Source organism: Myotis davidii, unplaced genomic scaffold (genome assembly GCF_000327345.1).
Source record: "Myotis davidii unplaced genomic scaffold, ASM32734v1 scaffold329, whole genome shotgun sequence".
Classification (NCBI taxonomy): Eukaryota; Metazoa; Chordata; class Mammalia; order Chiroptera; family Vespertilionidae; genus Myotis; species Myotis davidii.
In genome coordinates this window covers 1,139,766-1,157,240 of record NW_006300374.1, presented here as the reverse complement: position 1 = coordinate 1,157,240, position 17,475 = coordinate 1,139,766, and the positions used below count along the sequence as shown (strand labels likewise).

General features: G+C 38.7%; 1 protein-coding gene across 1 annotated transcript in view; it reads right to left on the bottom strand.

Annotated features, from left to right (window-relative positions):
- Positions 1-1,268: 1,268 nt before the first annotated feature.
- BRAF (B-Raf proto-oncogene, serine/threonine kinase) overlaps positions 1,269-17,475 on the bottom strand; it is a 100,644-nt gene continuing 84,437 nt past the window's right edge. The window contains exons 20-22 of the mRNA XM_015572684.1: positions 14,087-14,218; positions 7,171-7,300; positions 1,269-1,543 (exon numbers count right to left, since the gene is read on the bottom strand). Of these exons, the coding sequence (XP_015428170.1) occupies positions 1,527-1,543; positions 7,171-7,300; positions 14,087-14,218 (279 nt within the window). The 3' untranslated portion in view covers positions 1,269-1,526. The remainder of the gene's footprint in view (positions 1,544-7,170; positions 7,301-14,086; positions 14,219-17,475) is intronic.

Here is a 17,475-nt window from a genome sequence, read left to right as displayed (position 1 = left end):
AGGGAGTATGCAGGAAGCAGCAGATCAATGATTCTCTCTCATCATTGATGTTTCTATCTCTCTCTCCCTCACCCTTCCTCTCTGAATTCAATAAAGAAATATATTTTAAAAAATATTTAAAAAAAATCAGTACAAATTCAATTTGAATAAAGGTGTATTGAGGAGGCTGGTATTGGTCCCTAGGCTGACTCTGAAGCAGAGATGTCAATTTCTTTGATAAGAGGACAGCAGTGCTGCTTCCCAGTAAGATTATGGTTCACGGTGAGAATATACTGACGGCCACATTACAGTTATTGTCTACACAAGACAGTGTAAGCATGAGAAAGCGCTAACAAATACTTGGTACCATGCAACACACACAAAGAGAATGGCATTCTTTCATAATAAGTAGAACTGGTGGGCAAAGAATATAAGGAGCGCAAGAAGTTTGTGAGACCCATGGGTATGGTGACTGCTAACACAGGGACCACAGGAGGCAAGATAATTTAAAGTAACAATTAAAAAAAATCCATTATCAGGTGTTTGGCAAACAAAGGTATCTAAAAGAAAAACAAACCTAAGAGTTTTCACAGGATTCTGTGAAGCTTTTGCGGGGAGGAGGAGGCAGTGCATTTGTAAGGAAATTAGGCTTCTATGTAAGATATCCTTAATATATAAAGAAATATCTATAGAGAACTCCAACTTATAACATTTCCCCACTAAAGATGCAAAGTTAAACCACGTTACTCATGTTAAGCATGCCACTCCTAAGCAACAGCTATAGTTACCTGCACCCATAATTTATAAAAAGAAATTTGATTTAGTATATTGCTTTAAGGGAATAAAGGACATTCACACTTTTCAACTTGTAAGAAAAAGAAATAGTTACAGAAAAAATATTAAGAATAAAAACAAACATGAATTTTTAGTGACTGCCTGAATGCGATCTGTCTGGTCTGCCTAACCTGACACAGGCTAACCTACTGTCAGCCTCCCACCTGCACACATGTGCCCAGCAGTGCTGCTGTTCTCGGGAAACCCTAACAGATGGGCAGTAGCTAATGACAAAATGTGCATGGGAAAAGTTCAATTGAAGTTTAATAATTAGAATAACCAAGTAAACAAAACAAACTTGGAATAGGAAATAAAACATCTGGAAAAGGCTTTGCACGTTTTTAGCAATGTCTGCATTTTAAACCCTTGCAAATTGAAAACCCAATGCTAAGTGTGAATTTTAGATGGGGGAAAAATTACATCCAGTTTTTAAACACGTAAGTGTTCTTTGGCTTACCTTAAAAAAACTGTATTCAATTTAACAAATATATAAGCACACTTATGTTCATTTTCCTTTGTGCCTACCCACCTACACCCTCTCACACATTAATTTGTTTCAGTGGACAGGAAACGCACCATATCCCCCTGCCTGGATGGGTGTTTTTGGAGAAGCACAAGCATATAGACTAAAATCCTCTGTTTGGAAGCCAGCCCGATTCAAGGAGGGTTCTGATGCACTGCGGTGAATTTTTGGCAATGAGCGGGCCAACAGCTCAATAGAGGCGAGAATCTAAAAAAAAAAAAAAGAAAGAAAAAGAAAGAAAGAAGAATGAAAATCTAGGTGGTATTAATCTTCAAGACCCTCATCACACTTTACAGGAAAACATCTAAAATCTTACATAGACATTCAACATATTTTAAGGTATAAAGAAACAAAAGAAACAAGTAATGACTTTTCAAGGCATACAGTGTGGTAATGTATGTACATAAACATGAGACATATATAAAGGGCTTAGTACAATGCCTGGTATATAATAAGTACTCAATAAAACTTTAGCAGCTATTATTATTACTATTGTTATTTTCTGAGCTACCAAAAATCTTAAAAAATATATTTTTATTGATTTCAGAGGAGAAGAGAGAGATAGAAACATCAATGATGAGAGAGAATCATTGATCAGCTGCCTCCTCCACGCCCCCTACTGGGGATTGAGCCTGCAACCCGGGCATGTGCCCTGACAGGGAATCAAACCTTTAACCTCCTGGTTCATAGGTTGACGCTCAACCACTGAGCCACACAGACTAGGCCTAACTATTTAAAATTAAACTATAATCTGTATAATAGTTAGCATAAAGGTAAAGAAATAGCAATGTTATAATTTATTTATTTATTTTAATATATACATTTTATTGATTTTTTACAGAGAGGAAGGAAGAGAGATAGTTAGAAACATCGATGAGAGAGAAACATCTATCAGCTGCCTCCTGCACATCTCCCACTAGGGATGTGCCCACAACCAAGGTACATGCCCTTGACCAGAATCGAACCTGGGACCTTTCAGTCGGCAGGCCGATGCTCTATCCACTGAGCCAAACCGGTTTCGGCCTAATTTATTTTTTTTTAAATTACAAGCATATCTTCCTGGCTTGTTTGGCTCAGAGCGTCGGCCTGCAAAGGGCATGTAGGAGGCAGCCAATCAATGATTCTTTCTCATCATTGATGTTTCTATCTTTCTCCCTCTCCATTTTTCTCTGAAATCAATAAAAATATATAAAAAAATTATAAGCATATCACACAAATAAAAATTCAAATAATATGGAAAGTATAAATTTTATCTTCCACGGGTAACCACTGTTAAAGAGTCTATACTTTCTTCAGGACCTTTCTTATGCATAAACATGCACATATGTAAACAGAGCCCACCCTCACACTCATCAGCATTTAAAGTGGTGTCACACATTTTTCTGTGTTGCTTGTTCCCTTATTGATATGCATGCCATCTGCAGAGCCTACCTTGACCTTTATGTCTTTTTTTTTAAATATATATACTAGAGGCCCGGTGCACAAAAATTTGTGCACTCGGTGGGGAGGGGAGTCCCTCAGCCCGGCCTGTGCCCTCTCGCAGTCTGGGACCCCTCGGGAGATAACGACCTGCTGGCTTAGGGCTGCTCCCGGGTGGCAGAGGGCAGGCCCAATCCCTAGGTGCAGCCCCTGGTCGGGCTCAGAGCAGGGCCGATTTGGGAGTTGGGGCGCTGCCCCCTGTCATGCACAGAGCAGGGCCCATCAGGGGGTTGAGGAGCTCCCCCGTCAGTCACAGAGTAGGACTGATAGGGGAGTTGGCGCACCGCCCCCTGTCACGCACAGAGCAGGGCCGATCAGGGGGTTGGGGCGCCACCACTGTCACACTCAGGGCAGGGCTGATGGGGAGGTTATGGCTCTACCCCGTCACACACAGAGCAGGGCCCGTGGGGTGAGGGGGTTGGGGCGCTGCACCCTGTCACACACAGAGCCGCAGGGTGATCAGGGGGTTTGGGCGCTGCCCCCTGTCACACTGATCCCGGTGCTGGGAGGCCTCTCAGCTCCACTGATCCCAGTGCTGGGAGGCATATTACCCTTTTACTATATAGACTAGAGGCCCAGTGCATGGGTGGGGGCTGGCTGGTTTGCCCTGAAGGGTGTCCTGGATCAGGGTGGGGGTCCCCACTGGGGTGCCTGGCCAGCCTGGATGAGGGAATGATGGCTGTTTGCAGCTGGTCACACACTCTTCAGGGTGGGAGTCCCCACTGGAGTGCCTGGCCAGTCTGGGTGAGGGGCTAAGGGATGTTTTCAGGCTGGGACTGAAGCTCCCAACTGCTTCTTTTTTTCTTCTTTTTTTATTCTGGGCCAGCTTTAGCTCTGAGGCTCCAGCTCTTAGATCGAAACTCTGTATTAACTCCAGCTCTGAGATCCCAGCTCCCTGAAAGCTGGTTTCTGGGGTTTTGTTTAGCTCTATATTTGTTACAATGTTTGAAACTGCAGGCTCAGAGGCCGGCAAGGCAGGCGGGAATGTTGCAGTCCTCCGTCACTGAGGCAAGCAAGCCTCATGTTAGTTTCAAGCTGCCTGGCTGCCGGTGGCCATCTTGGCTGACAGTTAATTTGCATATCTCTCTGCTTAGCCAATGGGAAGGGTAGCGGTGGTACGCCAATTACCATGTTTCTCTTTTATTAGTGTAGATGTTTTATTGATTTTTTATAGAGAGGAAGGTAGAGGGATAGAGAGTTAGAAACATCGATGAGAGAGAAACATCGATTCAGCTGCCTCTTGCACGCCCCCTACTGGGGATGTGCCCCGCACCCAGGTACATGCCCTTGATTGGAATCGAACCTGGGACCTTTCAGTCCGTAGGCCGACGCTCTATCCACTGAGCCAAACCGGTTACGGCGACCTTTATGTCTTTAATTTTCCCTTTAACACTGCACAAACATTCTTGTACATATCTGAATACTTGTGGAAGCAGGTTCTGTAGTACAGGTTTTTACGAGTGGAATTATCAAAGCAAAGGGTATATGTAATTTAAGCTTATAGATTTTACCAAGTCCTTTCAAAAGTCCTAACCAATTTACGTGCACTAACACTGTTAAACTTAAAAGGGAGGCTCTTCCCCTTTCCCAACACTGTGCCCCATGCTGGCTATTGCCAATTAAGGGCAAAAATAAAAAACAGATTTCACTATTGTATTACTCTGCATTTTAACTACTATCACTGAACTCTTATAGTCCTAAGTTCATTTACCATTTGTATTTCTTTTGTGAATTGTCAGTTCATATCCTCTGCTTATTTTCTATTGATTATCTTTTATTTATTGACTAGGGGCCTGTTGCACGAAGAGATTCGTGCAATAGGCCTCCCCTTCCCTTGGCTGCTGGCACTGGTTTGCCTCTGGCACCCGGGACCCAGACCTTCACTCTGGCCGGGCTCCGGCTGGAGCTGGCCCTGGAGCTGTCAGGTTTCACTGCTCCACCCCGGGGCCGTCAGGCTTCGCTAGGCTGCTTGGAGCCTATGTATGCAAATTAACCACCATCTTTGTTGGGTTAATTTGCATACTCTCCTGATTGGTTGGTTAGCAAAGGTATGGTCAATTTACATGTTTGTCTATTAGGTAAGGCTGAAGGAGTCTTTTGTATATTATAAATATTTAACCTTTGTTATACATGTTATAATTATTTTTCTCTCTGTTTATCTTTCAATATTATTTTTACTGTATAAAAGTTTAAAATCTTTTAATGGAGTCATACCTGCTAATCTTCTCCTTTATAACTTCTAGATTTTGTCTCTTATTTAGGAAAGCCTTTCCTACTACCTCAAGGTTATAAAAATGATTTCATTTTTTTATAGTTTTGTTTTTAACATGTAAATCTTTAGCTACTTGAAATTTATGTTTGTGTATAGTGTGAAAAGAGATCCTCTAATGAAAACTAAAAAATAGTACTTAAAAGAGGCTTCAATAATCTGGAAAATTCATGTATGCATTTCATTTTTTGATACCATGAAAAGAATGAAATGTTATTTATATTTAGGAATACAGACATCTTCATACTTTAAATACTTTTTAAAAAAGTGGGCCTAAGTATATAATTTGCATTATGAACATATATCAACCGTGTTAAATAACAAACTCTAGCACCTGGGATGTGAAAAGAAGATGGTGTGGGGTCCTGCTGACACTGGCCAATAATATGGACTTTACTTTGATATTCTTAAAGCAGTGATTTTCTGGGTAAACACACACACACACACACACACACACACCTCTTCCTCAAAAGAAGAGTAATTTAGAATTCCAATTTGTAAAACATGTATCTATCCAGCCAACTAGTTAGCATCCCCTCCCTGCTCTGAGACGGCCCCTGAGAGATTTGATAAAACTATAAATTCCATCTTTAATTCTTGAGATGGGGATAAAAGATTCACTCATTCCTGTAACAGTGGCCTTTGTCTAAGAAACTCAGTTAGGGCTGGGTATTCAAAAGCATAGGTTTAAAAAGGACCACCTCGGTAATTATGGTAGCTGAGTAACTGTGGGAATCAGTACTTCTATTTGAAAACTGTATTTTGATTGATTGAGACACATTTATACAGTGTTGCCAGGAACTTCCTTAAGCATCATAAAACACTGCCAGTGGGATGCTATGTTACAATATCTACTATAACTAACTTTCTAAGCTTATTCAGGTAATTAGTTCCAGTTTGTGAGGCTTATTGAAAGATCATTAACTTAAGGGTTTTAGCCTTACAGCATAAACAGGTAAAAAGCAATGGAAAATTTCCAAAAATCAGAGAAAGGCAGCCAGTGCTGACAGCTGCCATTTCCTTTAGCCCCAGGTGGAAATGCCCCTCAAAAAGGCCTAGTACTAAAGGGAAGTTTGGAATCTGATTATTTTACCATCAAAAAAATTAAAGGAGCAATTCTCAAAGTGTGGTCTGTGGAAAAACGATTTTCATCATAAACTAAGATATTATTTGCCTCTGTTACTGTTATTGTTTTTTTTTTTAATTAATCCTCACCTGAGGATATTTTTCTCATTGATTTTCAGAGAGAGTGGAGGCGGGGGGAGGAAGGGGAGAAGAAAAGGAGAAAGAGAACGAGAGAAAGAGAGAGGGGGAGGAGGAAACATCAATGTGAGAGACTCATCGACTGGGTGCCTCCTGTATAGTCCAGAGATTGAATCTGTAATCCAGGTACATGCCCCTTGACTGGGAATTGAATCCATGACCCTTTGTTGTGCGGACCGGCGTGCTAAACCCTGAGTGATATCAGCCAGGCACTGTCATTATTTTACCCGTGTTAAGTGGAGTTTTCAGAGGCTACATGATATATAAGATATTGCATCATAGTGAATGCAAACCAAAAAATCCAGCTGTCTTTTTTTTTTCAGATTTGCAAAAAATGTAAAACAATGTTATTATTTATTTATTTTTTTGGTTTGGGAAAACATAATTACTTTTCATAAAAACATTATTTAACCTGTAACAGTTTTTATTATGTTTAAATAAATTTATAAGTATTTTAAAAACTTAGTTGAAAACATAGTTTTAAATTTTAAAATTATAATTACCATATAGAAAAGCTCTTTGGGCGGGGGGTGGGGGGGTCTTTAATAATTTTAAAGTGTGTAAAAGGGTTGTGAGACCAAAACATTTGAGAATGGTTAGACAAAAATCAAGTCTTTCTGAATAGTGTGAACTAGGTTCCCAAGTTTTTAGGTGTGCCGCTGTTCAACCTTTATGAAATCATCTCTGTGTTTACTTATTTGGCGTCTGCACATAATCACATGGGATCCAAACCCATGAAATACAAACTGTGTGCTCTAAAAAGTGCTTAAAAAATCTGCATTTGAATATTAGCATGTTCTTTTAGGTAACAAAGTTTTTTTACTTGGTAGTGGTCTCTCATCTCTTTTCTTTTTTAGGCATTCTGCCATTAATCTCTTCATGGCTTTTGGACAGTTACTTCGTACCTTACTGAGATCTGGAGATAGATATCCTCGTCCCACCATAAAAATTATCTGGGAAAAAAAAATAGGTAAATCATAAAACTTGTAATTAGTTGAAAAAGGCATAAAGATTGAAAATTCAACAAGCTATGCACTTAAGATGTGTATTTTTCTGTATGCACATTATACTTCAATAAAAAACTTAATAACATAATGCTAACACCCTTATGCCTACATATAACTGGGAACCAATACTTCATGGGCTGCAAACTGAAATCTTCATGACTCCTGGACTACTGTTAAGATCCGCTAATTGCTCCCACGCTCCAGTTGCCTTTTACAATCTATTTTCCACTGGTAGATCATCATTCTAAAACACAGACCAGATTGTGCCTCTTTTCTACTTAAATAATTTATTGGGCATCATACTAAGCCCTTTATATATATGTAGCAGGAACCAACAAAGTTAACTTTTTAGTTTTTACATCAGCATTTTAAACTCTTTTGGTGAGGAAACGCTAATGGGGCATTTATAGTTATATAAATCTGAGAATCAGAGACTCCTCCAGAAAGAACTAAAGTTCTGTTTAAAAAGTAAAAAGATTTGTCTTCTTTGGGTGCAGAGATTTGTAATTTTTCTAATTTCTTAATTTTCGGCTCTTTTCAAGGTGGACAGAGACAGATGTTAGGAGTCTTGTGACTTAGGGAGGAAAGAGGGGTTTTACTCTTAGAGGAACTGGTCTAACAGGGGCAGACTAGAGTCTAAGGTAGAGAGAGCTTTGTTATAGGGCAGAGCTGATAATTTTAAGAAAGTCAAGTCTGATATCCTGCTTTATGTTATTTCCTGTTTGGTGATGTAATAACCCTTGTTAACTATAAGCTGATTTGGCTAAACACCACTAAAATGAAAGTATAAAGCTTAATCTTCTCCCACTTTACAAGTTACCTTTTACCAGTACAGAATTTCACTATGTGCACAGCACTCCAGGGTGTAAAACTGCTGGGGTACCAAAGGGACACTTCCAAATACTAATGTCTAACTGTGCTCCAATGAATGGGTAACATTCCCTTTACAAGGCAGTTGGTTTGCAATTCTTTGCTTTCAGTAAAATTAAATTGTCAGCTGATTATTAAAGTAACTATTAATGACAAATTATTATGTAATTTTTGGTATGTTCAAGACATGAATTCAAATAACTGAGTGGTATGGTGTATGGTAAAGAATAATCTTGCCCACGTAGAGGGCTGGCCTTTGCCTTTGGCTCGTGGGAGGTAATCCTTAGCCTCTTGTGCCTGATAAGAGTGTCTTTGTTTACCTGGGGCCCTGGGAGATGTCAGATAGTCTATGCTATGAATGTGATTCACAGAGGGGGCTTAGACTCATGTGGTATCAACTTGCCCTCTGAAAGCTATGGTCGGCCACAGCAGAGGTCAAGCATATCTACTTGACTGAGCCCTAATAACAATTCTGAATCCCAAGGCTCGAGTGAGTTTCTCTGGTTGGCAATATTTCATGTGTGTTGTCACACATTGCTGCCAGGAGTAGCGTTGTCCACAATCCCATTGGGAGAGGACAACTGGAACCTCCACACGTGGAATTCTCCTAATGCTGCCCTATATGCACTTTCCCTGGATGGATTTTAATTTGTTTCCTTTTCTTGCAATAAACTACCTGTGACAATGAACAACTTTCAGTGAGTTCTGTGAGACTTAATGAATTACGGAACCTGAAGGTGGTCTTGGGGACCACTGAACTCTGCATACATTATAATGAAACTCCTGATTTTCTTAGCTTCTTACTTATTTGAACAATATTTCTCAGTGCTTATTTCTTTAAAAATAAAACAAGGAAAAGGACTGATGCTAAGTCCAGCTCATTCTAGCAAAAGTCATATTTATCCACAGATACATAAATAAATTTAAAAAAGCCTCATGTTGTTCATTAAGATACACATTTCCAATAAAATTTTACCTTCAATGTTTCTTAAATAATAAAAACGTATTTTCATCATGTATACATTAATAGTTATTAATAATGGAATAAGTCACAATTAAAAAATATCATTCAGAGCTGATAAAAATCATAGGAATATTTTTTAAATTCTAAATTTAAACAGTAATACAAGTAGTTCAAAGAGGAAAAAAAACGCCATGTAAAACTTCCAAAAATTAATGCAGAGTTTTTGTATTTTTTTAAACAAGTTAGGCAGGCATCAAATCAGCATGGCTTTTAGATTTTATTGGGCACTTTTAAAAGAAGGCTATAATGGCTTTTTTTTGAAATGTTAATATAATACACTGGCAATTACATTCTTTGCAATTATTTAAACTTAAGAGTCTTTCTTGTATGTAATTCATGGATAGAAGATTCAAGTGGCACATACACTACTAAATCATGGCTTGGTTTGAAATCCTGGGACTGGTTATTTTCATTCTCAATCCACACTCAGCACTCCTGGCATCTCCACCTCTTCATTTACTCCTCTGTATACATCTGTTTATTGTCAGTATCACCCACCTGCACTGCCTCAACAGAACGGTAAACTCCACTGAGTGCGCAGCCTGTTTTATTCATCTCTGTATCCCTCTATATCCCACAGTGCTTTGCATATAGTATCAAAAAAATTTTTATTGAAATAATTTGTGTGTTGATAAGACAATGGTACTTATCATTTCCTGTCTCTTGAGATCTTGCGCTTAGTACCTAGCCACCATGCTATGAGAATGTCCAAGTTTCCCATGAAAAAATGCTTACATAAAGATCCAGGTGGAGAATAACTGAGAACTCTGGCTAGGCTTCCACCTGACAGCTAGTGCCCCCTTGTCAGGTTTGTGAATGGGCCACTTTGGAAGCAGATTCTTTCTGCTTGAATCTACCCCAGATAATACCATGTGAAACAGATAAACCTTCCTCACTGAGAGCAGCCCAAACTGCAGATGCATTAAGTTGCTTAAGCCACTATGTTTTGGGTGCTTTGTTATACAGCAATAATAACTGGAATACACTGAAATAACAGATAAATGTAATGTTATTTTTTTAAATATATTTGATTTTTTACAGAGAGGAAGGAGGACAGATATAGAGTTAGAAACATTGATGAGAGAGAAACATCGATCAGCTGCCGCCTGCACACCCCCTACTGGGGATGTGCCCGCAACCAAGGTACATGCCCTTGACTAGAATCGAACCTAGGACCCTTCAGTCTGCAGGCTGACGCTCTATCCGCTGAGCCAAACCGGTCAGGGCTAAATGTAATGTTACTTTCTTCTAAGATGACATGGCACTTCTGCTCCAAGAAGAGAAAGCCCTGAAGGTAGACAGTTAATATATCTAGCTAATGAGCACATTATACTAGTAAATCTCAACTTAGTAGAGAAGCTGTACTGAAAGAGGGAAGGATACAGTAATAAGAGAACAAACTGGAATCATACAGAGAAAAAAAATGACAAAGTAATTTCTTAGATTTCCGCACTAGGGTAACTAAAGTAAAAGACATGCTACCCTGCAAAGTAACATAGGGCTGGTCATCCCTTAAGGAGCTAAGAGATCTGTTTTAGGAAAGATCCTGATTTTTATTACTGGAAGGAATTCTTTAGTCAAATTTCTTATTTTTATAATTGGAAAACAAACATACAGATCCACACACAAAACATACACCTAGAGAGGTAATGTGATCAGGTTATGCAGGTTGTGAATCCAGGCCTGCTACTTTACCAGAGTCCTGCCTTGAATTTACTGCCATTAAAACTGCCACCTCTGACTATAGGGGTGAGAGCATGGAGGAATCGTTTCTGTTATATAGTAAAGAAGCAACTTTCTCATCTTCCATGAAAAAGAACAATATTCCTAGATTATCAAGCAGAAGTCAATCTGAGAGCCATGGAGATCAAAGTGTAAGAGAAGGAAAGAAAATCAATCAAAGGGATGGTGTGAGCAATGACTGTGGTTACACTTTATTGAGGATGACTAGAGAGTTAGTAACTCAGAGGGAGTTTCAGAGAAAAGTGCCATTGGAAGAAAGCAGATTAGATGATAATGAAGAATGGTAATGGGAAGACTATCACTCCTTTTTTTCTTTTTAACAGTTTTTGCATTTTTATTTTATTTTATTGGTTTTATAGAGAGAGGGAGCGGGCAAGAGGGAGAGAGAAACATCGTTTGGTCGCCCCCTTATGCACCCCAACCAGGGATTGAACCACAACCTGGGTATGTGCCCTGAATTGAACCCGAAACCCTTCAGTGGATGGGACAATGCTTCAAGCAACTGAGCCACACTAGCCAGGGTAATATATGGTTCTTTTACCTCCATTTTCTTTATCAAATACTTAACTTAGTTTTAGACTGGCAAATTCCACAAGCCTCTAACTCAGTGGTTCTCAACCTGTGGGTCGCGACCCCTTTGGCAGTCAAACGACCCTTTCACAGGGGTCGCCTAAGACCATCCTGCATCAGATATTTACATTATGATTCATAACAGTAGCAACATTACAGTTATGAAGTAGCAACAAAAATAATTTTATGGTTGGGTCCAACATAAGGTGAGGAACTGTATTAAAGGGTCGCAGCAGAAGGTTGAGAACCACTGGCCTAGACCTTGAGACCCTTGTCCTGTCTAACGGACCGACACTGCCAGGGAGCAGTATTTATTACAAACCCATTGTAATGAAGACAATGCGGTATAGTGTAGGGACTGGCCAATGGAAAAGTGTGGGTTTAGATAAAGGAAGTCCATACCTACCCACTGTCCAAGAGGTCCAGCGGCTCTGGGCACCTTCTCACCTTAGACCTCTACTTTCCTTTATTCTCTAAATTCTGGAGCCAGTCTCCTTCAAGAAGTGTAGCAAGAACTGGAAGGAGTGCCCTTAATGAGTTGGGAAACTGCCTAAGGCTACAAGCATTTGGGAACATTCTCCTAGAAGATTTTATAATTCAGTTTATATAAGGAACACACTCCAACAGAGACAATAAAGAGTCAATGAGCACATACCAAGTACATGATAACTTAGATTACTTTTATGACATCACATTGATAGTGGAAGTTCTTAGTGAGAGAGCTACTCAGAGCTATCACCAAAAATTGGTAGTTGAGCTCTTGACTAAAACACACACTATTTGATGAAGTAACACACCTATAATAATAAAAGCATAATATGCTAATTAGACTTGACGGCCTTCCAGATGACCTTCCGGATGAAGCTGGGGCTGGGAGGGAAGCCTGGGTCCCAGGTGCCTGCCGGCAGCGAGGGGAAGGAAGGCCTACTCTTGCACGCATTTTGTGCATCAGGCCTCTAGTTTGTGTATAAAACTATCATTTCACTAGGTTGGGAGGTTATGATGAAATGCATAAAATATCTGCACTTTTTAAAAACTCTTTAGATTGGTGATTCTTGACTTTGGTCTGTATCAGAGTTCCCTGGGAAACTTATTACAAATGCAGGTGCTTGGACCCCATCCCATTGAATCAGAATCTGCTCCAGCATCTCCACTTTTTAAAACAAATTACTCAGGTGATTCTGATACAAACCACAGTATAAAGTATAAATAGTATTCTCTTTTGTTGTTGTTAATCCCTACCCAAGAATATTTTTCCATTGATTTTTAGGAAGAGTGGAAGAGAGAGGGGAAAACAGAGAGAAACATCGATGTGAGAGAAACACATTGACTGGTTGCCTCCTGCATGAGCCCTGACCAGGGTGCAGGTCAGGGAGGAACCTGCAACCAAGTTACGTGCCCCTTTAACTGGTACTGAGCCAAATCGGCTAGGGCATGTATGAATATCATTTAATCACAGTTTATATGTCAACTATTGTTTTGTAATATATTAACAGTGTGCTGCAATCTCTCCCTCTCTCTCTCTCTCTCTCTCTCTCTCTCTCTCACACAAATACACACAAACTTACTTTTAAAATGTTGAGGTATACAAGGTAATTTCAGTAAAGACAATTCCTTTTCTTGGCCAGTGTTAAAAGCCTAGGTAAATTTAATATTACTGGGCTAGAAAAGGCAAAGAGTTGCATACGGCTACATTAGTACATTTGGGAAGGTAAGGGACAGAGAACAGGTGCTTAGGAAGAGAGGAAGTAAAAATATTCCCTCCTACTAGAATTCTCATTATAGAAAAATGAAAGCATGATGTCACAGTTCTTCCATTTACCTAGTTTTAAAAATTAAACAAAATGGAGAAACCTTAATAATTTTAAGAATTTGATATAAAGAAGTTCATGGCTGAGTACCTGCTCAGGTAGCACACTCTGTGATAGAGTGAAATAAAGGTATACAGCCCAGATGTCGTAGTAGCAGAGCTCATGTTCCTAACTGTGCCATGATCAAGAAACATGAGGTACTGTCATTGTTGTGTCTCTAGTTTCAGAAGATCAGGAATTTCACTCCATTACACTTAATTAAGAATGAAGCCCAGCTGGTGTGGCTCAGTGGTTGAGCATTGATCCATGAACCAGGAGGTCACGGTTTGATTCCAGGTCAGGACACATGCCCCAGTTGCAGGTTCGATCCCCAGTAGGGGGTGTGCAGGAGGCAGCCAACTGATAATTCTCTCTCGTCATTAATTTTTCTCTCTCTTTTTCTCTCCCTCTCTCTCTCTCTCTGAAATCAATAAAAACATATTTTTAAAAAGTCTCTTTCTGTAATGTATTGACTTAAAAACAAAAAGAATATTTCAAGGAAAGGCCTTACATGCTGCTATGACTATCAAAAGTATTCAAAAGGTATCTAAGCTGGTGACAAGGACCCAGAGGTCTATCCCTCATATGTATCCAGGACTTAACACTTCTTTTCTACAATGAATTGGAACTTGATGTAAATAGTAAAATAAACTCTAAGAGATGGTAAATATTTACCTGGTCCCTGTTGTTGATGTTTGAATAAGGTAACTGTCCAGTCATCAATTCATACAGAACAATCCCAAATGCATATACATCTGACTGAAAGCTATAAGGGTTTTTGTCTTGCATTCTGATTACTTCTGGTGCCTGTTAGAACATAAAAAGAAAAATATTCTTGTTTATTCTTTACTTCAACTAAATAAAGACTGAAAACCAAACTATTATGATTCCCAGAAAAAATGCTTTTAATCATTAAATAACCCACTGAATATGTAATTAATTCTCTTATTAATGGTCAAAGAAATATAACTGATTAAGAAAGTAAAAATATACCCTGTAAACTCTAAAAGAGGCAGTATTAGCTGAGATTCTATCTGTATTACTAATATTTTAATAATTTTAGCAGCTGCACTCTTTGTACAAAAGATATCATCATTGCTATTTAAATTCTTCCCTTTATTTACCTACCAAGAATCAGTTCCTATTTCCCAATCATGATTCAGCAAATAAATACTATACCTGTGGTTGTAAGATGTTTGGGAGTAGCACAACCACTTTGGCAATTGCCTTAGAATTTAAGTTTTCCCATTGGTACAAATGATTCTCCTCATCTCAGGACACCGTAGACAATAATGGCAAAATTTCAAGACTGATAAACTCAAATCCCTTTCCCGCCTCCAAAAATGATATAAAGATGTCTTATTAACAAAAGCAATAGGCAGTGGTAGATTTAATAGAAGGTGGCATGAAGAATCTTTTCGCTGCTTGCTTCTTGGGCAAAGATATAGACCAAATCATACTTGCTACATACATTTTTGTACATTTCAGTCACTGTATTCTACAGGTAGATTTCTTATTGGCTACTTACTTGAAATACAACAAATGGTTGGTTAAATATTAGCTTTAAACAGTTCTTTCACCTTGAATCTTCAGTATTGTTTCATTTGGAAGGAATCAAATAAACTGAAGGGCATTAATAAAAACTCTGTGAAAAACCAAGACTAACTGTAAAAAGGCTGAAAGACCTGGGACAAGAGTCCTGGTCACTGGTCAGAGTACGGCAAGTGAGACTCTCTCACAAGGCAGGGAATAATGGCACTGAGCCTCACCTGGAAATCAGAATCACCTGGGCAGCCTTGAACCTCTCAAGGTCCAGACTGCCCAATAACACACCATTAGAATCTGGGGATACACTGGTTAGTTTTTAAAGCTCCCCAGATGTTTTTAATGCTCAACCAAAGTTGAGAACCACTGATGGAAGATGTGTGGGAGGCAGATCCTGATAAGAGTGAAAGGATGGGGGTGAAGGGGAGGTTGTATCTACTTGTTTTTGTCTTACTTTACTGATATTACTTTTACAGTTCAAAATAAATCACATACAACTGTGATGTAATGAACAAGCCAGAAAACTAAGAGGCTGGTTATGATACAAACATAATTTTCAAAGCCAGAACACAATTTCTGTGATGGACAGAGTAATAAATTAATTGAAAAGTTGTCTTTAAAATTTAGTTTTACCTCACTGTTGTTGGTAGATGACTTGATAAAAAGTTGAATGTCATCTATTTACAAGTTGTGCATTATTAATCCTCAGTTAATTTGTGTTTTAATTTCCAAAACATTTTTTTACAAAGTTTCTTTCTCTTCTAAGCTATAAATAAAACAAGGCTGAGAAGACTATTGTAAATAATTCAGAGAATTATATAACCTTAGTTCTGACCAAACTGTTCTTTCCTAGCCTATGGATTTTCTAAATTTGTTTCTGAAGGCAATATCAACCCAAAAAGATTTATTCAACAATTAAATGTACTATTGGCTAATTTCTCATCTTAAAACTTAGTTTGGGGAAATAAAAGACGAACCCATCTATCCAGGTATTAACAAAAAAGAAACTATAACAAAATATCAAACTTCATGTATAATAATCCACTAAGGTCTTTGAATAAAGACAAACCCAAACACTTGACTGAGCCTCTCTCCCACACTAGTTTAAATAAATAGACCTCTAAAACATGTATCAATTATTTCTTTATAATTTTAATGATTTTGCAATTTCAGTACTTAAAAATCTGTTGCCCCCCTTAGGATACACTGCCGTCTTTTTTAAAAGGTGTGTACCTTAAAGGTGCCTGAGATTTGCATTATAATTACTAATTAGCCTCTTGTTTATAATTATGTATTAAAACAATTAAACACATATTAAAGAAAAATTCTTTTTAGCTCTAAATACTGAATCTTAGAAATCGAAACAGCTTTAGAAATCCACTAGTCCAACCCAACATTAAAGATGGAGACTTGGAGGCAGTTAAGAAAGGTGCAGGTAAGAGTCACACACAACATTATAGTACACACTTCCTAACTCTAAGTCCAATCCCCCTCCCACCTTGCAGCTTGCCCTAATTTCAGTTATTACAAGAAATCATAGCTCAATTTAACCCCAGGCTTATCTGGACTAATTCAGAATCCTACCCTGTAATTCCTTTCTTGGAGACTGATACAGAGAGTTCAAAGAATTTAGGCAAATGTGGCTTTGAAAGCCCCTTCTTTTCTGTTTCCAGTAGGGTGTCCTAAAGTGCACATTCTGTTATTAAAAATTGCACTAATAGTTTTGGGACACCCTGCATTCAGCTTAGAGCAGCAGTTCCCAAACTTTTTGGTCTCAGTACTCATTCAGTCTTGAAAATTACTGAGGCCCTAGCCAGTTTGGCTCAGTGGATAGAGCGTTGGCCAGCAGACTGAAGGGTCCTGGGTCCAATTCTAGTCAAGGGCACATACCTGGGTTGTGGGCTTGATCCCCAGTGTGGGGCATGCAGAGGCAGCCGATCAATTATACTCTCTCATCATTGATGTTTTTATCTCTCTCTCCTTCTCCCTTCCTCTCTGAAATCAATAAAAAATATGTTTAAAAAAAGAAAATTACTAAGAACCCCCAAGGAGCTTATGTATTATTTCTGTGGATAAATAATCATATTAAAACTAAACTGAGAAGCTGTTAAAATATTTACTAATTCATTTGAATAATAAAACAGCAACCAGTAGATGCTAACACAAATCACACATTTTTAATGAAAAGTAACTACATTTTCAAAAACAAAAAAACTTTAGTGAGAAGAATAGTCCTACAATTCTTTTTGACTATCTGGTTTAGCAGCAGCCAGCTCGTGTCATATACTTTGCTTCTGCATTCAATCTGGTGTGATGTTGTTCTGGTTGAGGAATACGAAGAACAATCTGGGCTCACACAAGGATGACCTTGGGAATTTCTAAAAGGGTCTTGGGGGGCCTTTTGAGAATTACTGCTTAGAGAATGATTCCTCGACTGTCCCCATAGCCTGCTGAAGGTAACTACACAGAAGTTTTGGTTCCTTTCTTTCATATGTTCTCTTTCTTCTTTTGTACAAAGT